This window comes from Labrus bergylta, chromosome 24 (genome assembly GCF_963930695.1).
Source record: "Labrus bergylta chromosome 24, fLabBer1.1, whole genome shotgun sequence".
Lineage (NCBI taxonomy): Eukaryota > Metazoa > Chordata > Actinopteri > Labriformes > Labridae > Labrus > Labrus bergylta.
In genome coordinates, this window is record NC_089218.1 from 13,092,445 (window position 1) to 13,112,418 (window position 19,974).

Sequence of the window (19,974 nt, forward strand, 5' to 3'; positions counted from 1 at the left end):
CAGGACCTAGAATTGATCCTTGTGGAACTACTATTGTTAGTGGTAAAATCTCTGGTGGATATTTCCAGATTGTACGCACTGAAATTTACCAAACAGAATCGTAAGAAGTGCAAGGACTTGAAGGGGCTCTAAATGAGAAAGTTTTGTGATTTCTGTCTAAAAATTTTAAAAAAGCTGACAAGAACATTTTATCTCTCCTCAACAGATATTGTTTTTCTTCTGATCCCTGGTCGATGGATTTATCACTGACAATACAACAATATTTTAGTAAGTCTCTTTTCCCTTTCCTCAATATTTCAATCTTGTTGTTTCCTCTTGAATGCCAAAACATGCATTTCACAAGAGGTAAACATAAAACAAAGCTTGCTTGAAAAGAGCAAGAAATATGAACCTCCTTGGACGAAGGCTTATATTCCTCCTTCCACCCAATTTATTTAGAACTGAAGAAGCCTTTCAAAGGGGAGGTGAAACATGTTCAAGACCTTTAACCAAGTCCAAACATCTGCCTTGTCCTTTTAAACAAATATCAGTTAACCTCTATATCTAAATTCTCCATACTTTCAAAATCTGTTCATATATGCTCTCTGTCTATCTCAAACTTAAGAACATCTGCTCTGGTCTCTATCTCCTGCTCCTTCCTGTGTTTTCACCCAGACTCTCCTTTCTCTCTGCAGGCTAGAATATCAAGTGAAGCATGGGTGACTGGAGCTTTCTGGGGCGGCTGCTGGAGAATGCTCAAGAACACTCCACTGTGATTGGAAAGGTGATTCATTGACAATTGATTCATGTTAAATTAGACTATATTAAGTTTACCTCCTTCTCGACAAATCCTTAAATCCCTAAATGACGGCCATTCAATTCTTTACCAATTGCTTGGTCCCTTTCACATTATAAGCTCTTAAATTATAGAAACAATTCAACAAATCCATTTGAGCTGCGTTGATCCACCGTGCAGAATTTAATATCACAACATTATTAAGTGAGCTGAGATTTGTGCTCTGATTGTTAGTTCTTGTATCCTTCCTTCTTCAATCAGGTTTGGCTTACTGTCCTCTTCATCTTCCGCATCTTGGTGCTGGGTGCAGCAGCCGAGGAGGTTTGGGGCGACGAACAGTCCGACTTCACTTGTAACACGCAGCAGCCCGGTTGCGAGAACGTCTGCTACGACGAGGCTTTCCCGATATCCCACATCCGCTTCTGGGTGCTGCAAATCATCTTCGTCTCCACGCCCACCCTCATCTACCTGGGCCATGTGCTGCACATTGTTCGAATGGAGGAGAAGAGGAGGGAGAGAGAGGATGAGCTCAGGAAGGCCGGGCGACACCAGGAGGACCACGACCCTCTCTATCACAATGGAGTTGGTGATGTGGGAGGGGGCGGGGGGAAGAAGGAGAAGCCCCCAATACGCGATGAGCATGGGAAGATCAGGATCCGAGGGGCATTATTGAGGACCTACATCTTCAACATTATCTTCAAGACTCTGTTTGAGGTGGGCTTTATCCTGGGACAGTACTTCCTCTATGGTTTCCATCTGAGGCCACTCTATAAATGTGGTCGTTGGCCCTGCCCCAATACTGTGGACTGCTTCATCTCCAGGTTAGAAAGTAGGACTTTAGTCTGATTTTGTTCTTCTCTTCTTACTTATGACTTTCTATGCTTTTAAAATTTGCAATGCAAAACAGATGATCCAATACAATATTACATGTTTATATTATTTTAAATAATTGCTTGAGTTGACCACTTGCCAAGCCCAATACCCCCCCACTTACTTTTGTTGGGTCTATAATGCGTTTGTATTTCTGCAAGACTCTTTGTCACACGAGGTAACATCTGTTTTTGTCCTGTAATACAGTACAGAACAGTTAGATTAAGGAAAACTTACAGCTTCAATTAGCTAGGAAAGAAGCAGTCCGCAGAATTCAGTTTTTGGGGCTTTAATGCCTTTTGGATAGGACAGTGGATTGAGTGGGGAATCCGGGAAAGAGAGTGTGGAATATCATGATGGAAAGGAGCTGCCGGCCGGACATAAACCCTTTCCGCTTCTTGGGGGACTATAGCCTCCCTACATGTGGTGCGACCTAACCGCTAAGTTATCAATGTCCCAACGTTATTCATTTTAACTATTTAACAACAAGAGGCTTTGAAATAGGAGAGGATTTAACTCTGCTACGCTTGGTCACCACTTTTGGAGGACCAGAGGCCCATGGTTTGTATTTAGTGTACTTGGAGTACGTAACAGTAAGCTAAGAAAGAAGCTCCAATTCTGAATGAGTGTTGTGCTTGGCTTGTTGAAATGAAAGTGGGAGGACTAGTGCCCCATGATTGGAGTGTTTTTGGAGGCCATAGTAGTGTTGTGCTTTGCCTGGGCTGTCACTCTGGAGAAATGACAAAAAGATGATGTCACTAAGGTAAACTTTGACGGTCTGTTTTTGATGGCCATAACGTAATGGGAAAAAGTAGTGAAGCATGTTAAGGAAAAAAATATCTAATGACGGAATGGTATTGTTGTATTGTATTCAACCATTTGACAATCAGGGGTAAAAGTATGTACAGGTTGTTCTGTGGATGAGTCAGTTGTTCGTTATAAAAGATGGTGATCCTATGCCAATTGACTAAACGTTGCAGCCAAAGACAAAGTTTGGCATGGCTTGCATTTCCATAAAAAGGAAAGACTGGTAGAATGAACAAAGCAATTGATATACTGTAGGTAGTGATAAAAGCTAGCCCTTGGGAAACGATGACTTCTGATGGCTAACCCTTAGGAAACGATGCCTTCTGTGTAGGGCTGTTGAAATTAATAATTTAATCAATGCATTGCGATGCAGACTAGACGATTAATGCATCGATGCAGGGACAGGACGTAATCGATTATGACATGGGTTAAAAAAAAAGCATCGGCTAACGGCTAAATGCGGTTGTTTAGCGCAGCGTTGAGTGAGTTTGTTTTACCTAAACACACACAGTGGTGTGTAATGAAAGTAACGTAGGCTAACAGAGGGATTCGTTCGATGATCTTCTCCCCAATCTATCTGTAGTTGAAGTGCTTTTAATGTGAAACATCCATATCAGGAAATGGGGCGTTTACAGCAGTAGCAACTTAACACAACTCGTCTGAAATAAAAAGGACAGAAACAAAACTAACCCTGAACAAAGCTCACAGCTAAAGGCTACAATGTACTGAGAAGAGAACACACAGTGACTTAAAAACATATTTCTCTCGTATAATAAACTAAACACACAAAAACATAAACTTTTTACCTATACTGTAGGCTACCTGTATGTATTAATTTTAACTTACAATGCAAAGATATTGATGATGACATTGTTGTCTAAAGCACTTTTTAAATGATACAAAATGAGTTCATATTTATAAGACTGTTTGACTCTGTTTATGAAAAAGTAGCCATGTGCAGTAATGTAGAAAATTGAGGATGAATCGTAATGCATCGTGATGCATCGTGATGCATCGTGATATCGAATCGAATCGAATCTTTGACTGGATAATCGTAATCGAATCGAATCGAATCGTAAGACCAGTGAAGATGCACAGCTCTACTTCTGAGGGCTAACCCTTAGGAAACGATGCCTTCTGAAGGCTAACCCTTAGGAAACGATGACTTCTGAAGGCTAACCCTTAGAAAACGATGATGATGACTTCTGAAGGCTAACCCCTAGGACATGATGCTCAGTTGTCTGTCATTAAAGACTGTGATCCCCTTCCATTTCGCAAAAAGTTTCAGTCAAAGACAAAGTTTGGCGTGGCTTTCTCTTCCAGGATCATGGAATCCAAGAGTGATGAGATGATGGAAACAATTGGTAGTCAGTCAGTTGTGAAGTGAAAATGTATGAAGGAGAAAGATAAGTAATATGGAAGAGGAACAGAATTGCTACCTTTTGCAACACTGGTAATATCGTTTTTTTGAGGGGCACAACCCTTTACCAGTGAGGTAAAGGATTGTCTGAAGATGATGGTTAGGTTTGTATAAATAGGAATACTCAAAAAGGCATGGTTGAGGCTCTCACATTCCCCTGAAACTTTATCTCAGATTCAATATTCTCTTTATTGTAATTCAGACAAAGAAACTCTGCTAAGGTTTGAAGTCAGGAGTGATTGGTTGGTTTCCCTAAAGTTAACCATGCAACAAACACTACCTTGTGAGATTTAATGCTCCCAAGAAAGTATGTTATTCATCTTAAGGAGATTGAATGCATAAGAATACTGACTTCCTACAGCCTGGTCTGACTTTTAGGGAAATTCAAAATGTGACAGGCCACCTTCTCTTTATTGCAGTTGTTAAGCTATTATTGCAGATAAGGGGAAAGGTTTGGGGAATGGTCAATTCATACTCTGTAACCAGGAATAAAACCTAGACATTGTCAAAAATTGTTTATAAAAGTATGCTTTATTTTCCTTTATTATACTTTTTCTTGTACATACATATCTTGTATATACGTCTTGTATATACATATGGATTTATTGGTAATCATTGGTGAATAAAACCCATCTTTTGTCACAGGCCCACTGAAAAGACAATCTTCATCATCTTCATGCTGGTTGTTGCCTGTGTCTCTCTGGTCTTGAACCTCCTGGAGATCTACCACCTGGGCTGGAAGAAAGTCAAGCAAGGGGTCACCAACGAGTTTGTACCTGACCGCGAGTCACTGCTGCTGGGTGCAAACAAGCCTGGAGATGCTGACACGATTCCTGAGCAGACCTCTGCTTCAGTGCTCGAGTGTTTGCCAGTGTATGCCAGTGTGAACGTTGTAAGGGTTGGAGATGCTGAAGAAGGAGCCTATGGTCCAACAGATGGCTCCAATGCAGTGATCTCCTCAGACCCTAACACCAACTCCTTACCTGCCAGACTCAAGATGGAGGGCTCAGGGTCCTACCCAGATGAGTACCTGTTGGAGGCCACGCCCACTTCTTTTTATCACAATGGAGACAAAGTGAGTGTCGGGAGTCATGAGCAGGAGATCGATCAGAATTGGAGCAACATAGAACGGGAGCTCCAGAGTCTGGATGGAAAATACTCCCCTTCATCCTTCCCACCCCCTCTTCCCTCCCCTCCCACCTCTACCTCCTCCTCTCCTCAGGAGGACACATTCCCATCACTTCCACCTGGGGAACAACACTCCATGTTTCCCACACTTCCTCTTCGTACCCCTCTGTCATCCCTCTCACCAGAGGAGGCTCCGGGGGGGGATCAGGAAAATATTGTCGCAACCGCACCTTCTATGGTCCCACATGATGAATTCCTCGTGGTCACCAGGGCGGAGATGCATCAGCCTCCTGCTGTTCCAGTGATGGACATCCGGAAGCCAAGTCGGGCCAACAAGAGCGGCTGTGTCAGAGCTCGCCATGACGACCTGGCAGTGTAGCTAAAACACACACTCACACATTTACACAAACATGCGCACATGCATTGATACACTTTTTTCAAATATACACAAAAGTAAAAAACCACACACAAAGCATGTCCCACAGCAAGAGCCAGGAGGTCCAAAACATGCTCGCATGTACATTCAGCTTGAGGTTGCAGCTTATATCAGAATTTTTAAAAATAACAGAGGTAGGGTTAGTAAGAGTTTGGCCAGATTCCACCATCCTTAAATTCACATTTCAGAAATCATTGCAACACAGGACAGTGGAAGTTGAGCTTTATTCTGATTGGTCAATTACCGCATCATGGGATCTACAGTTTAAGTTCTGCAGTAAAATGCTATTGGTAACAGACAGTTGATGCAACGCTGGTCCTAAAACTAATTAGGTCCAACGTACATGATTGGGCTAAGAAGGAAGCCTTGTTTTTCCTGCTGTCTTGTCATTGTGCTAAGCTAAGCTAAGCTAACTGATATAGGCTCTAGCTCCATATGTCAAGATGTCTTAACATGAAATGAAATTGGCATCTTTCTCACTGTGGAACAGATGGGAATTCTGAAACACTTGTATGTGTCACTTCTTGCCACGACAGGTTCAGCTGGTATCTTTTGGGTTGCAACTTGGAAATGTCAGAAGTCATGAAGGTCAGGCTGAAATCATTTGAACTCCATGCATAAGCGCAAGTGGCAATCTCGAATGATGCTGCAAAGATAGCAGACAGCTATTTTTTAATAGACATTAGAGTGGTCTCCTACTCCTGGAAGAAAATGTGAATAACAATCTTTTTTATCACATTGCTACATTTTTCTGAGCCAATATTTCCAAGATGCCTGCCAGAGTTATAGCATGGGTGCCAAATACTGCTCTGGCATTACTCTTTCTTCTTTTTTGAAAAGTTGAACAGGAATGATACACTGTCCTATTAATTTAGATCACACACATACACACATACTATATAGCCAGCATAGCTACAGACAAAGAAAGATGAGAGTGATGACGATGATGATGATGATGATGATGATTGGACTAACTTTTAGGTTTTGAAGCGTAGCAGCAGTACTATATTCTTTTTCTATTTCTCATTTAATTCTTTGCTGGGAGACATCAAAGGAAAGGTTTGCACTTTTTGTTTCTTTATTTTTATTTTTTTCTCGTGACATGATAATCGAGCTTTAAGGTTCGTTTTGTTGAACCTGTTTGTGTCTGTGTGTGCTGATCTCATCCAGCCGGTAGTTTCAATGAAGAGAGGGACGTTAGGATGGAGCAGATGAAGCAGTCCCAACCTGAGACATAGTCCTTCCCAGGCTGTCTGTGTGTGTGTGTGTGTGTGTGTGTGTGTGTGTGTGTGTGTGTGTGTGTGTTGTGTGTGTGTGTGTGTGTGTGTGTGTGTGTGTGTGTGTGTGTGTGTGTGTGTGTGTGTGTGTGTGTGTGTGTGTGTGTGTGTGTGTGTGTGTTTAAATACCTTAATCTTGTATCATTGTTTACAAAATTACATTTTTGCAGTTACATCAGGGTTAACTATAAAAAGTATATAAATATGTACATATACAAGAACATGATGTTATATAGAACTACATACATTTAAAAAGCGGGTTTATGTTTAAGCTGCAATTTGCAAAAACAAAAAGTGACACAAAACATTATCACTGATATTTGGCCAAAGATAACTATGCAAAAGTCCAATGTCAGAGGCATTGGGACAACTTAAATTAAAGTTCTTGATTTAATACTCTAACTCTTACTGATCTTACAAATCAGTACATCTCTTTTCTGACGCTTGTGTTTGCAGTGTGTTACAGAACTATTGAGTTTCTCCTATAGCTGATATGTATAGGAGGACTCAGAGTTATTTTTTAGACTAGCTGTAGATGATACTGTAGTTTTTAGATTTTTTTTAGCGAAAAGGAGAGACTATATGAGCTTAAAAAAGTGTTGAAATTTATATTTCTGTCAAGTCCTAACTGAAATCCTACATAGAATGTGTTTTCCTGTTTTTGTCTTTAACTCCTGCCAAAAAAAGAGAAAGAAAAAATAAGTTCAAAAATAAGATCCATTGCTGTAAAGCAACTTTCCAACAATAATCAAATCAATGTGTTATTTATCAATCAGGAAAAAAAGTTCCAGAATAGCAAGTCAGAAAAAGGAGATTTAGCAGTTAGCAGAATAGTGGATGACTCTTCTAAAGATAAAATGCATGTACCAGTGTTTACCATACGTGCCTGAAATAGCAATTTAATACCAGAATAACCAATTAAAAGTGAGTTTGATAGAATAATCAATATGCAAGGTCTGTTCACATAAATGAACCTTTTACGAAGCCATCTCACAGAATTCCTTTGTTTGGTAGTTTTGTTTAAGTCTGATTAAATGTTTTCTCATTGGGTAATATTGAGAGGTCATTCTCTTAACAGGTAATTGGCTCATTATTGAAGGCCTCAATCAAGGCTTGAAGTTATGATTTGCTGCTTGAAACAATCAATACGGGAGATGATGCTAAGTTACATTAATGGCAACTGGGAACTTTTTAATGGGCCAAATAATAAATCTTTTTTTGGGACCTAAGTACAATAAATAGCTACGGCTACAACCTAAAATGCTAATATCATGGCTCATTTATCACACAATAACCTACATTATTAGTCATCATTACAGTATTAATCACATATTATCCTAAGATTTTCCACTAGAAACTCTTAGCGCTAGTAGCCGTTTAGTGCTAATATTAGCATAGTTTGCTAGTGTTTAGTAGCGACTGCGGCTACAACTAATGGCTGTAGGGTAAGTGTTCTCAGGGGTTAGCAGGTGAAGTTTAGCTAACAAATAGCCCTATTATTAAAAAAAGTTTTAAAAAAAAGTAAAAAAAAAGTAATGGATTCATAGCTTCTGGAACAAACTGGGGCATTTTGGCACAAAGTGTGTGCGTATGCTAACTATGACAGCAGGGTATTTTGTAACTCACCATGAAATGATAAAAAGGAATAAAGAGTAATATTCTGTTTCCTCCTCTGATTGTGGGAACTTTCTTGAGCTGCACTTCACAGAGAATTACCTGTGTGACAAACGAGATTTACTATTTCAAGCCATTTTCTAGAGGCCTTAAACATTTGAACAAGCTAGCTGTGACTCCCTGTTTTCTTGTCTTCATGCTTAGCTAGGCTAACTAGCTTTAACTTAGTCTTTCAACGACAGCCATGAAAGGCATTTTAACACGATAAAAATGTCCAACAATGTCAAATCTTAATTTTACCATTAGCTAATGAATATTTCCAACACTGTGACAGCTAATCGTAATGGACAGCTAGCTTAATCACAACACAACAACTCTGTAATCGTCTTCACAGTATTTATTGTTTGATTCACCTTCTTTGGAGCTTTCGGACAAAATGCATAGTTGATCACTTTATTCTAGTCTATATAGCTGATGTGATGAAGTATGAATCAAAAGGTTTGGGATTCAAATTTATCTACAGTAAAAATGGATTTAGCTTTACTGGAAAATTTAGCTTAGCAGGAGGTTATCAATACTATGTCAGGGTGCGTTTTTGGTACTTGAAAAAAGTATGATTTCCAATTTATCATGGATTAAAATGATTCTTTATACATAGGTTTACAAACCAATTTATAAAGGGGACAAATAAGAAGCAATAACTGGCAATTCTATGAACCACATTAGTTTTGTAAGTCTTATGATAGGATGTTTCAGAGAGTTGAATGTTTACATGTCTCTCATCGTGTCGGCACAATCTAGCAACTGAAGCGCTTAATCTACTTTGAAAGAACAGCTGTGATGAATGACATTTTATTAAAGATACTTATCATACCAAAGATATTTGTGCTAAAGATGTCACAACACTGGTGCATCATTTTTAAAGTTTTGCTTGGGAACCTTAACCCCAACCATAACAACTATGATTCCAACCCCGAGATTACACAACCCTGACAGGAATCAGGGGAAGTCGAGTCCCCCCCCCCCCCCCCTTTGTCACTAGATATTGTTGGAACAAGGTTTCAGAAGTGACTGTTTCTTATAACCTTATTGTTCTAAAGGGTTCTTAGTACATTTGAACTGTAGATAAAGATTTGCACATTTGGTTAGTTATAGACCACCGTTATGAGGATATGAAGATATATTAGATATTATATATAGAAGAAAAGAGTGTCCTTGGACAAGGAATATTAACATATTTTTGTTTATTTATGGAAATAACACTAGAAAATTAGACTTGGAATGGACAAGAAATTAATCTTAAGTGATTGTTCTTTTTGTCCTGATTATGGGTTAAGAGACGTTTGGCAACTCCAGCTTTTTTTTTTCTTTTCCAAAACGGACGTGCCTTAAAACAAAATGGATAGAAAACAAATGTTTGTACGAGAGGATTTTTAATGGAAGAACACAGACTCCCCCCCTTCTTTCAGTCCCGTTGTGAAAAGACTGTCTTTGAAGAGAAATGCCTTGCGTCAGAATGTTTTGTGATAGAACATGTTGATGTAAATGTTCATTTACCTCAAATGTTAACAGAACTGTAACTGAATAAACTTTTTGTACCATACCTGTATTATGTCATGGTAAGATTTTCTTTTTTTCCTTCATTTGGGATCAAAATCATTTGACTTTGGTACTGCATGCAAAAGATCATGCCATGACTTTTAACTGATAACTTGGATTAAGCTGACTCACCCTGTTACAACAACTGAAAATAAATGTCTTATAGATGCTGCTGAGTAACTATTTAACAGAAAAACATTCAAATTAGATGTTGTTTATTTTAGTATCATTGCAGGTCCACATATTGATATTACTTCAATATCATGTGGCTTTATGTGTGTAAGTGTGTGTGTGCATGTGTCTGTGATGAAAACAATTTGTGTGCATATTAACCAGTGCTTCAATGTGTGTGCGTGTGTGAGCATGTCCATGTCCATGTGGCCTCGCCCATTAAGCCGCGCTGAGGCCAGCACTTCCTTTATGCTTGCTGAAAGTCCCGGGGATTGTGTCTGAACAAAAAACCTCTCCAGGGAGTGAAAAGGCCTTGAATGGCTGCTAATGCCATCCCGACCTCTGGACTCTTGCAGGCTGCCGAGTACGTGCCTTTATGGTCCAATATGTGCATTACTACTGTATTTTATACTGTATACAAATACAGTAAAAGAAGATTGATAGTGCTGATTCAAAACAAATATTTACAAAAAGAGCCTCAAGAGCCTGTAATGTTGTAAAAGCCCAGACAGCTTGTTGTAGCCTAAATAAACTAAATATATAAACTTAAAGGAATTGAAATAATGTCACAGTAATACACCTATGCATCATGTAGGATAAAAATGTTTGTCTGTGCATCAAGAAATATTCTGTTTCATCCAGACCAAGATCTACCTGGAGTCGTGTTGCATTGCACCTGGACAAAAATTTTAAAGAGTGGCTTTACATATATGAAGGCTGTCCTGCTCACAAGGCTGGCCATGAAGTCTGAATGAACATCGTCTGTCTCAAATGACATTTTCACACTTAGAATCTGGCCTCAAAATGTTTTTGCCAACTGCAATTTTCGGAAGCCAACGATGTAGATATCCTCATCTGTCTGGATACCTTCTAATGAGCTCATCCCCACCTGCAACTCGTCGCTAGAAATCATGAAATCATCTGCTCATATTGCTCTGTTTTTAATATTATGCATTCCCAAAATTAGTTATAAGGAAATTAATTAAACAAATTCACTTCGTCGACAAAAGACAGAAGAAAATACTTCACGAGTTCAAATGAAACACAAAAAGACTGAAATGCTACACAAATGGAGTAAGATAATGTTTCTAAAGAGGCATTTTCACCAAACTGTGAAACATCTTTGAATCTATTCCATGACCCTGCAAACATTAAGTTGTTAACACATCCAACATTTTTCATCTTTTAATGTCTCATATTACAGTACTGTACATGAATTTGTACAGTAGGACCTCTGGTGGCCAGCCTGTGACATGACACATGTTCTACTGAATTTTGTTCTTTACAGTGTTTTTAAACCTCTGCAAACATGCAAATATAGAAATATCTTAAATTTCAATGAACACAATACATGTCATTCAAGATCTTAAGTTTTCCACTTTTTATTCATTAATTCATCATAGTGTTTAGGTGTATTTAAACAGTCTGGATCATTGGTCCCTAATCCTGACATCCCATCATTTCAGAGGTAATACTCAGAGGCATCGGGCGGAGTCTGGTCATAGTCAGCGTCGCGACATCAAGATATTTAAAAAACTTTGAGCCCATGAACAACTCAATTCCATCTGAACCACAACGAGCTGCGTCAATGTTGTTCACCGGCATGGTCAGGTTAAAGGTCACGGCCCTTGGCGTGGCGGTTAAGTCGACGTAAAGGATCCTTTCTCCTGTTGGAAGACGTGTGTAAAGATTTTAACTCTGAAAACTAAACCTTCACTTCTGATTCAACTTTTCCTATCAAGCCCATAATCCCAGAGTGTTACTGTTAAAGGCTTTATATGTGTTTTTTTGATCCAGCAGATGTCGCCCTTGAGCACCAGCATGAAACCAAAACAACTCGTGCTGCATTGTTGTGTTAGCATGCTAATGCTAGCGATCTTTATTATGCTCGTATCTTCACACTGCATGTAAATTTACCTGAAATGACCGTGATCTAAAAACACAGTTAAGCAGTGAGTACAGTATGTAATTCTTCTTTTCTCTAGTCCCTCAATTAAACAACTTTTATACTCAAGGGGAGGAGCCTAACCTGTCCATATAAACACGCTGTATACATCAAAGACAGTGGGACTCGGGTGTTACACCCATTGTAGACAGTCATGTCTCAGAGTTATTTTCAGAGGATATACTTGATTTCTACATTTAAGTGTGAAAAATCACATATTAAGCCTTTAATGTAACTTTTACCAAAAATCTGCAACAAAAATGACCTATAAGCAGTGAATGAACTGACCTTGAATGATATTAACTGTGTGTTCATCAGGACAGACAAAAGCAGCGTCCACAGGCCCTTCAATGCTGAGCTCCTCCTTCAGAGTTTTAGGGTAACCGCTGATCAGGGTGTAGTGAGCTCCTCCTTTAAAGATGTAAACCTGATCACCCTGGAGGCAGTCCAAAAGCACATGGGGGATTTGTAATTCAAACTTTCACACAGAAAGGTTTCTGTTAAAAGCAGGATATTTGTTTTATCAATTACCTTAATCATGTACATTTTGTCAGTGTAGGAAAACACAGCGTTGACCCCGCTCGTCATTTCCCTCCACGTTCTGGTTATCGGGAAGGCGTGGAGGCCGTCGCGGCGGGAGTCGAGGCGCATAAACATGGGGCCTGAGCAAATCAAAATGTGGATTTAGTGAGATTTTTACGGCAGGTGCAAGATAACTAATTCAAAGAGAGAATCCAAAGGTATAGTTTGGCACATTAGGAGACGAGCTTCTTCAGAATAAAAATCTCATGGCCGGAACAAGCAGGCTTTAGCTAGGCTATCATTAAGTCTGAAAGCACAGCAAGCCTTTGATTCATCAATGTTCAGAAACACTTTTAAGAGTACCTCTTAAATTAAACAAAAAAACATTAAATATCTGAAAAAAAAACTGCAAAGTAACCCCGGTCACAAGGCTGTTAAGCTAAATGCTAAGGTCTGCATGCTGAATCGCTAACTCAAACAATGCTAATTTCCCAATGTTAAACACTAGCTTGTGTGGTTGATACACATATGACTATATTTGTTAGCATGCTAGCTCATTAGCACTAAACACAAAGACGCAAACCAAGGGGAAACTTCTGGTTTTGAAAAATGAAAGAAATTAAGAAATGCAAAAAAAAAATGCAGTTGCCTCAAGTGTCCACTAGAGGCTAGCTGCAAAAGCCCGGAGGTCACATACACACCCAATCAAAAAAGGCTTTTTTCTTTTTTACCACAGAAATAAACATCTTTACAGTTTGGTTCATAAAAATGAAATTGTTCTGACTAGCCAATTTCTAAATCGTCAAAAATTTTAAGAGGGGTGAATTTATCTATTAATCTATTACTATCCTTTTTGATTCTATGGATGATAAAAGTGATTCATAATTAGGGGTGTGGCAGATCAGACTGACTGAAGAGGCTCAGGGTTTCCCTCAGCTACACCTCTGTAACTGAGATGGAATTTCCAATATGGCGTTCTCCACTGATGGGCTTCAAAATGCTGCTTCAGAAAACAATGGGTGACGACACTGAGACTACATCAATGTTTATACATAGTCTATGATATAATCAGCGCTTTCTTAGTCATGTGACCTCTTCCTTTACATGAGCATTTTTTTACTTTACCTGCAAAAAAATATGTTTTGCCTTCGTCATCAGAGGTAATGGCATCTAGTTTGACGTCACTGCATTTAAGGACTTTTGAACGATCTCCATGACCTGCAGAGAAAGATAGAAATATGCATCTTTCTAGAAATGTAAATACTTCCATCAAAATAGAAGTATTTCTTTTAATAACACAGTTTTAATAGGTCAGGTTTTTTTCCTATTAAAACTCACCAAAGTTTGGGCAAATCATGAAGTAATTGCGGGCATCTTTTGGGTAGGAGCCGCTCACCTCTCCAGTGAGCGGGTGGAACCTGGTGAAGTTGTGTCCATGGAAACAATAGTAGTGCTCCAGCCAGTGGAAAGCAGCGGTACAGACGGGCAGGTGAGGCCACACCTTTGTTTTCACCGTCTTTGTGCTGATGTCATAAACATGCACATCATTTCCTGAGGGGATACATTCTTTTATTCAAGTCCTCATTTATTAGCCATCCTTAGTCTTTTACCTGCTTTTTGAAACATAACAATGAGTAAGGTCTTTTACCTGCTTCTTGTAACATAACAATGAGTAAGGTCTTTTACCTGCTTTTTGTAACATAACAATGAGTAAGGTCTTTTACCTGCTTTTTGTAAAGTGTCTCGAGATAACACTTGTTATGAGTTGACGCTATACAAATAAAAACTGATTGATTGATTGATTGATTGATTGATTTAAATGCCAACACACCTTTGAAGAACAGGACCGAGTCGGCCCCACACTCTGCTTTGGGACACTCCACAGCAGCATCCAGGTGAGTGGGGATACCTGGGAAATCCAGGTGAATCTCTTTTGGATACCCCTCTTCCAGAGTGTGGTTATAATAGCTGAACACTTTATCATCCTGCAGATTATACCAAAAAAAATGGTGGCACCATGTAGCGATCAGAATTTCTGGACGAATCGCATCACAAATGAAAGAATTTGTGGATCCTACCAGGAAGAAGTAGATGTGATCGTGGTCGTCTGTGTTTTCGGGGTTGTGCATACGGAAGGCGGCATCAACATGGCCAATGTGATGGATGTCATCGAGCTCCCTGAAGGACTCATTGGAGAGCTGAGCTGGGCCAGTGAACCCTTTCCACAAGTGGCTACCTGAAGGGCAAAGATCACAAGGAAATCTAATAATGGAACATAAATTATCCAATGAGAAAATATAGTCCACGTTCAAAATGAAAGTAGATAACCCTGATAGGTCATGAAATAAAAAAAAAGACAGTTTCCACACCTTTAAAGAAGAAAGTCATTCCTTTCTCATCTGGAGTGATGGCATCAAACTCAAGACCTCCACAGCGATCAGGGAGAGCAGCATCAACATCTTTGTTTTAGAGATTGAAACACATGAATGAAGTAAAGTAGATGTGCATCATACGACAAGTATTGTGCAGAAGAAAGTATTCAAAAATCACCTTCTGTGGCTGCATCGTGTGGGGGGCTGTGAGTGAAAAATAAAAGGTTGTTATTTTTCATTTCAGTGAAGTATGACACTTCATTTCAGTGGTCAACCTGTGACACAACACTGACGTTACATGACAGATTGCACTCTTGTATTTATCCAATTGATCCAACTGCTGAACTTTGTGAGTGAGCAAATAAAGTTATGAAACCAACTCACAGTGACGTGCATTTTTTTACATGTCTTGGTTGAACTGTTCAAAATTACAGAAACGGAGTGGCAGACATTTGCAGAGAATAGTTACAGGTTTAGGAGACGATAATCAACCTCTCCTTTTCATATGAAATATTTTTGTCTGTTTGTTTGTTTTTTATAATTGTTTGCTATTATAATGTTGTTCTAAAAGTCAATAAGATATCAATTATACAAAAAAAAGAATGCATGCTCATACATTTCTAAATTTGAAAACAAAGACCAACAAAGGAAACTTAAAACTTAAGACTTGCTGAATGAAACTTTCAACCATTTCTCCAGGAGAGCTGAAATAAGCTCACATATGGGTGACTATTTAATTTAAACCTGAAGTTAATCCATATTTCTTTCACATAACTTTAACTGGACACATATTTGTTTGTTTTAAGTTGAAAAGTTCTTGCAAAATCTTAAAACAAGCACAATACCTCAGCATTCAACAGACATGGAGGATCAAGAAGAGCACATTTACCTCTTCTGTGTGTAAATTCAAATAAAGAAAAGGGACTTAATACTCACCTCGGTGCTCCATAAGTCAGGGTGAATGTAAAGCACAGAAACAGGGTTCTGGCGAGCAGCTCCATGCTGTGTGAAGAAGTCCTTGTAGAGTGGAGCTTAGCAGGGGCTGACTCTGTGCTTTTTATACTGATGTGTGTGTGTGTGGGTGGATAAGTAAGAACACAGTGTGTGTTTGTTTGGACTGACCACATGTTGGAATTTTTGCTGTTACAAAACAGGCTCAATCGTGATCATTTACAAAAAAATACTGTCCAACAAACGTATTGGGTGATGTCTCTGTGATGTCTCATATTGACACAGTATATCAGATCAAATACACAAGGTAAGGAACATCCTTTGGCGTTGTGGGTTAATGTGTGGCAATGCTCATGAAAGGACGGTCCGATTGAAATCAAGGTTTAATCATGTGAATCAGGGACATGATTACAAATACAAACCAGTCTAAAGTCTACAGATTATTGATCAATACATTGTTCTTAATTATAGTAAGTCAAATTATCGATATTGATATTGATATCATTGAGGTAAACAGCATAGATGTTTTAAAGGATGCATGGAGGATATCTTGAATGCACTACTTATACCTAATATACTGAATAAATGTGATTTGGAAACAAAATACTCATCTTCTACATTTGCCTTGGCTCAACTAATTATCACACTGAAAAAGCAAACAAAATAAGATTATAATCTTTATCTTAATTTAACATGATCTGACCAATTAAAACAGATAGGAGGGGGGCGCAGGTAGCGTAGTGGTTAGTGCGCGCGCCCCATGTATGGAGGCTGTAGTCCTCAGCTCAGGTTTTCAAATCCCACCTGTCGCTCCATTCCCGTCCTTTTCTACCTAATCACTCTATCCACTGTCCTATCTCTACATTAAAGGCACATAAAGCCAAAAAAATGAATCTTAAAAAAACAAACAGATAGGAGGTAGAGGCTGCAAGCTTAACTCGTTAAAGTCGGATATTTATTGCCTGCTGTTAAAGATTTCTCAACGTCTGATAAAAATTCAAATGAACTTTGAAAATGTGTTTTCATGCCTCCATGGTTCACTTGTAGCGGTAGATCTTGATGCAGTGATTCATGCTGTCTGACACGACAATATGGCCATCGGGAAGAAGTGCCAGACCCCTTGGGCTACTCAGGTTCTCATGAACCAGAGGCCAGCCAACTCCTTTGGATGGGTACAGTACAACACGATGGTGCTGCTTGCCCCAGTCTGCTACCAGGACGTCCCCGTCCCCGTCAATGCAGAGACCCCAGGGACATGACAAGACCGGCCCCAGGCCAGAGCACACCCCGACGATTCTTATAGTGTTCCAACCAGGCTCCAGGACTCGAATGCATGGCACACGGCCAGTCTCGTTCCCTCGCTCGGATACTGCCATGAGCCCCGTGGTGAGACAAGCTGCCACCAGATAAGGCCTGTGGTACCCGGTGACGACGGTGCGCTCCAATCTAGCGCCGCTTTTTGGGTCTAGCTTAAGGGAAGTCAAGGTGCCACGCTTGATATCAGCAACCAAGAACTCATCCTGACAAGTCACGGTCACCCCTCTTGGAGCATCCAGCTCTTCATTGGTGGAACCGACCAGTGTGCCTCCAAATGTTTGCAGTAGGCGTCCATGGCGACTGAACACCAAGACGGCTCGTTCAGCGGCGCAAGTCAGCGCAATAAGTCCCTTTGAATTCACAGCCACGTCAAAGTAGTTGCATATGCGGGAACATCTTTCCGTTCCTGAAGGAGATACTTGCTGTACAACATTCCTATGGGAATCAGTCACCTGAATGCGGGCGTTTCCGCAGTCCACCACAAACAGCTGCCCTTTGGAGGTCGCATGGACACCGCTTGGTAGGTTGAAGTCAGTGCGGCCTGATCCTTGTTTTCCAAACTGCTTGACCAGACAAGCGGAGTTGAGAGCAGTCGAACCCCCCTCCTCCTCCAGGTTCCTGAATTCTGGAACACTTTCTGTCTTGTCTTTGTGGTACTGCTGTGATTCCTTGACTTGGTGTAATTCGTCTCCTTCGATTGCCGAGATGGAAAGAGATCTGCTCTCTCGGTTTAAACCCGGTTCATCTTGGCTATGGGATCTTGCTTGCTGTTTTTCAGAATTTATTTTATTTATTTCAGTATTTGTGCCATTTCCTTTGCCTTGTGCAAGAGTTGAAGGTTCAGTGGCAAGACGCATTCGGTTGACCTTCCTGATTCCTTTACCCTCTCCCTTGTCCTCGTTAATCAAAGGGTGAAGTTTACCTGAGAGGTCATCTGTGGACATTGAGCGGCTGTGCTCTTTGAGGGATCCATTGCTTGGAGTATTCACAGTATAGGTGTAACAAGAATCCTCGCTGTCCACTGGGGATGGAGGGCTTCCACTTTCCACTGAAGATTCATTTGAGGTCTTTCTCTGAGAAAGTGGACTTTTGCGCCTCATCTTTGGAGACATTGCCACTTTGCCACTTTTTGGAAAAGTCTCTTCAGGTGGGCAGGATGGCTCTTCACTTGAGACAAAGATGAGGGCCTTTTGCCTCCTCTTACCCTTCAGTGTGGAGCGCCCCTTAGTTCCATTTTGTCTGCCATCACATTCATCACCTTCAGATTCCCCTTGACTGGAGACTGGGGGGATCGCGAGGAAAAGGTCTTGCCCCTGTGTTTCTGAACAAACAGACTCCAGCTCCTCGTCTTGGGAGGACTCAGACACACCACGATGTCTTCGAATTGGGGATTTTAAGGCAGAGGATTTGGTCTCATCCTCGTTCTCTGTAGAGCTTGACAGACGTAGTTTCCGGAACACTCGCATGTTCCCGCTGGTTCCCTTATTGCTTTCATCTGGACTGCACCTCTGCCCAGCTCTGTTTGGTTGGGGCTCCTTTCGGATTTCAAGAGGGGTTACATTTGAAAATGCTGTATCTCCTGAATGCAATGCGCATTTTTGTCCTTGTACGCTGCAGACACCAATAGGGTAGGTCATGCCTTGCTCATGAACTTCGACTTCCCCTAGGCTTAAGTTCTTGGACCCAGGGCTTGGTAAGAAACTGACTCTTTTCAGTGTGAAAGAGATCTCCCAAGGTTGGGTGATCTCTGCCACTCCTCTTTGGAGCTGGTTTTTGTTGGATCCACCAGCTGTACCACCCCATCTCTTTATCTGCTCCTTGATTTGTCCCATTTTTCTAAGTTGCTGATCAACAAGTGACTGGACGACTCTCACAGCAGCAGCATTCTCCCTCTTCACCTGACTAAGTCTACGTTGGGCTTCCCTGTGGTCCTGCTCGACCTTCTCAAGAAGTCGGCGCTCCTCTCTCTGAGCTTTAATCGCTGCGTTATCCAACTCGCGGTTCACCTCCTCCACTTCAGCCTGCTGCCGCTCCCTGAGGCTCTGCAGCTCTTGCTCTCCTTGCTCCAGGTTGGAAAGTGCCTGAGTCACCCAGGGAGGTGGCGACATAAGAGATATGGGAGTAAAGATGGACTCCTGTGGGGGGAAGGATAGGGGAGGTGGGGATAGGACATCTCTTTGTTTAGGCGTGCTGTGTGTCAGAAGAGCTGTGAACCCAAGAAGGGCTCTCCTTTCTGAATGAGACCGCATCAACATTGTCGTTGGTAGATTTGAAGAATCCTCTTGACAATGGGGCTCAGACTTTTATAACTTGTCCAGTACGTGCCTGTAAAGACAAAGAGAACACACATTTGGTTTAACTAAATCTCTTTTACCATGGCATTGAAAATGCCTGAGTCAAATTTTAGACAGACCAACATAAAAGGTACAGATCCGAGGTGGTGTCCAGCAAATGATGTGGGCTTCATAGATAACTGGCAGTCTTTTTGGGGAAAACCTGGTCTGCTAGCTAGAGACGGCATCCATCCCACTTTGGACGGTGCAGCTCTATTATCTAGAAACATAGCAGAGATTATTAGTCCAAAACCTTGACAACAACACAGAGTTCAGACCAGGAGGCAGAGCTGCAGTCTTACACGCTTCTCTGCGCCTCCCTTACCCGCAATTCACACATACTCCGTGTGCGCCGCGGTCCGTCAGCGCCACGGTTTTGCTCTGTCGGACGGCTCGCACCCATTCACACTGGATCCGTTTCTGGGACGTCAGCGCAC

At 40.8% G+C, this 19,974-nt stretch overlaps 2 protein-coding genes across 3 annotated transcripts; one reads left to right on the forward strand and one right to left on the reverse strand.

Annotated features, from left to right (window-relative positions):
* The first annotated feature begins 212 nt into the window (after positions 1-212).
* On the forward strand, positions 213-10,902 carry LOC109996558 (gap junction alpha-3 protein-like). Its single transcript, XM_020650744.2, has 4 exons — positions 213-267; positions 675-763; positions 1,037-1,596; positions 4,518-10,902. The coding sequence occupies exons 2-4, from the start codon at positions 695-697 to the stop codon at positions 5,377-5,379; spliced, it is 1,491 nt and encodes a 496-aa protein (XP_020506400.1). The 5' UTR covers positions 213-267; positions 675-694; the 3' UTR covers positions 5,380-10,902.
* A 552-nt stretch (positions 10,903-11,454) lies between these two features.
* On the reverse strand, positions 11,455-19,759 carry hpxb (hemopexin b). 2 transcript variants are annotated; one of them, XM_020650765.3, is made up of 10 exons: positions 15,873-16,004; positions 15,115-15,140; positions 14,934-15,023; positions 14,643-14,800; positions 14,396-14,549; positions 13,903-14,115; positions 13,690-13,782; positions 12,574-12,704; positions 12,331-12,478; positions 11,455-11,764 (listed from the first exon to the last, which is right to left on the reverse strand). In XM_020650765.3, exons 1-10 carry the CDS (start codon positions 15,935-15,937, stop codon positions 11,538-11,540), a joined length of 1,305 nt encoding a protein of 434 aa, XP_020506421.1. In that variant the 5' UTR covers positions 15,938-16,004; the 3' UTR covers positions 11,455-11,537. The 2 variants fall into 2 exon arrangements, 1 of the variants encoding a protein (XP_020506421.1); XR_010665554.1 differs by lacking the exons at positions 11,455-11,764; positions 12,331-12,478; positions 12,574-12,704; ... (2 more) ...; positions 14,396-14,549; positions 14,643-14,800 and having other exon boundaries at positions 15,873-19,759.
* Positions 19,760-19,974: the final 215 nt, after the last annotated feature.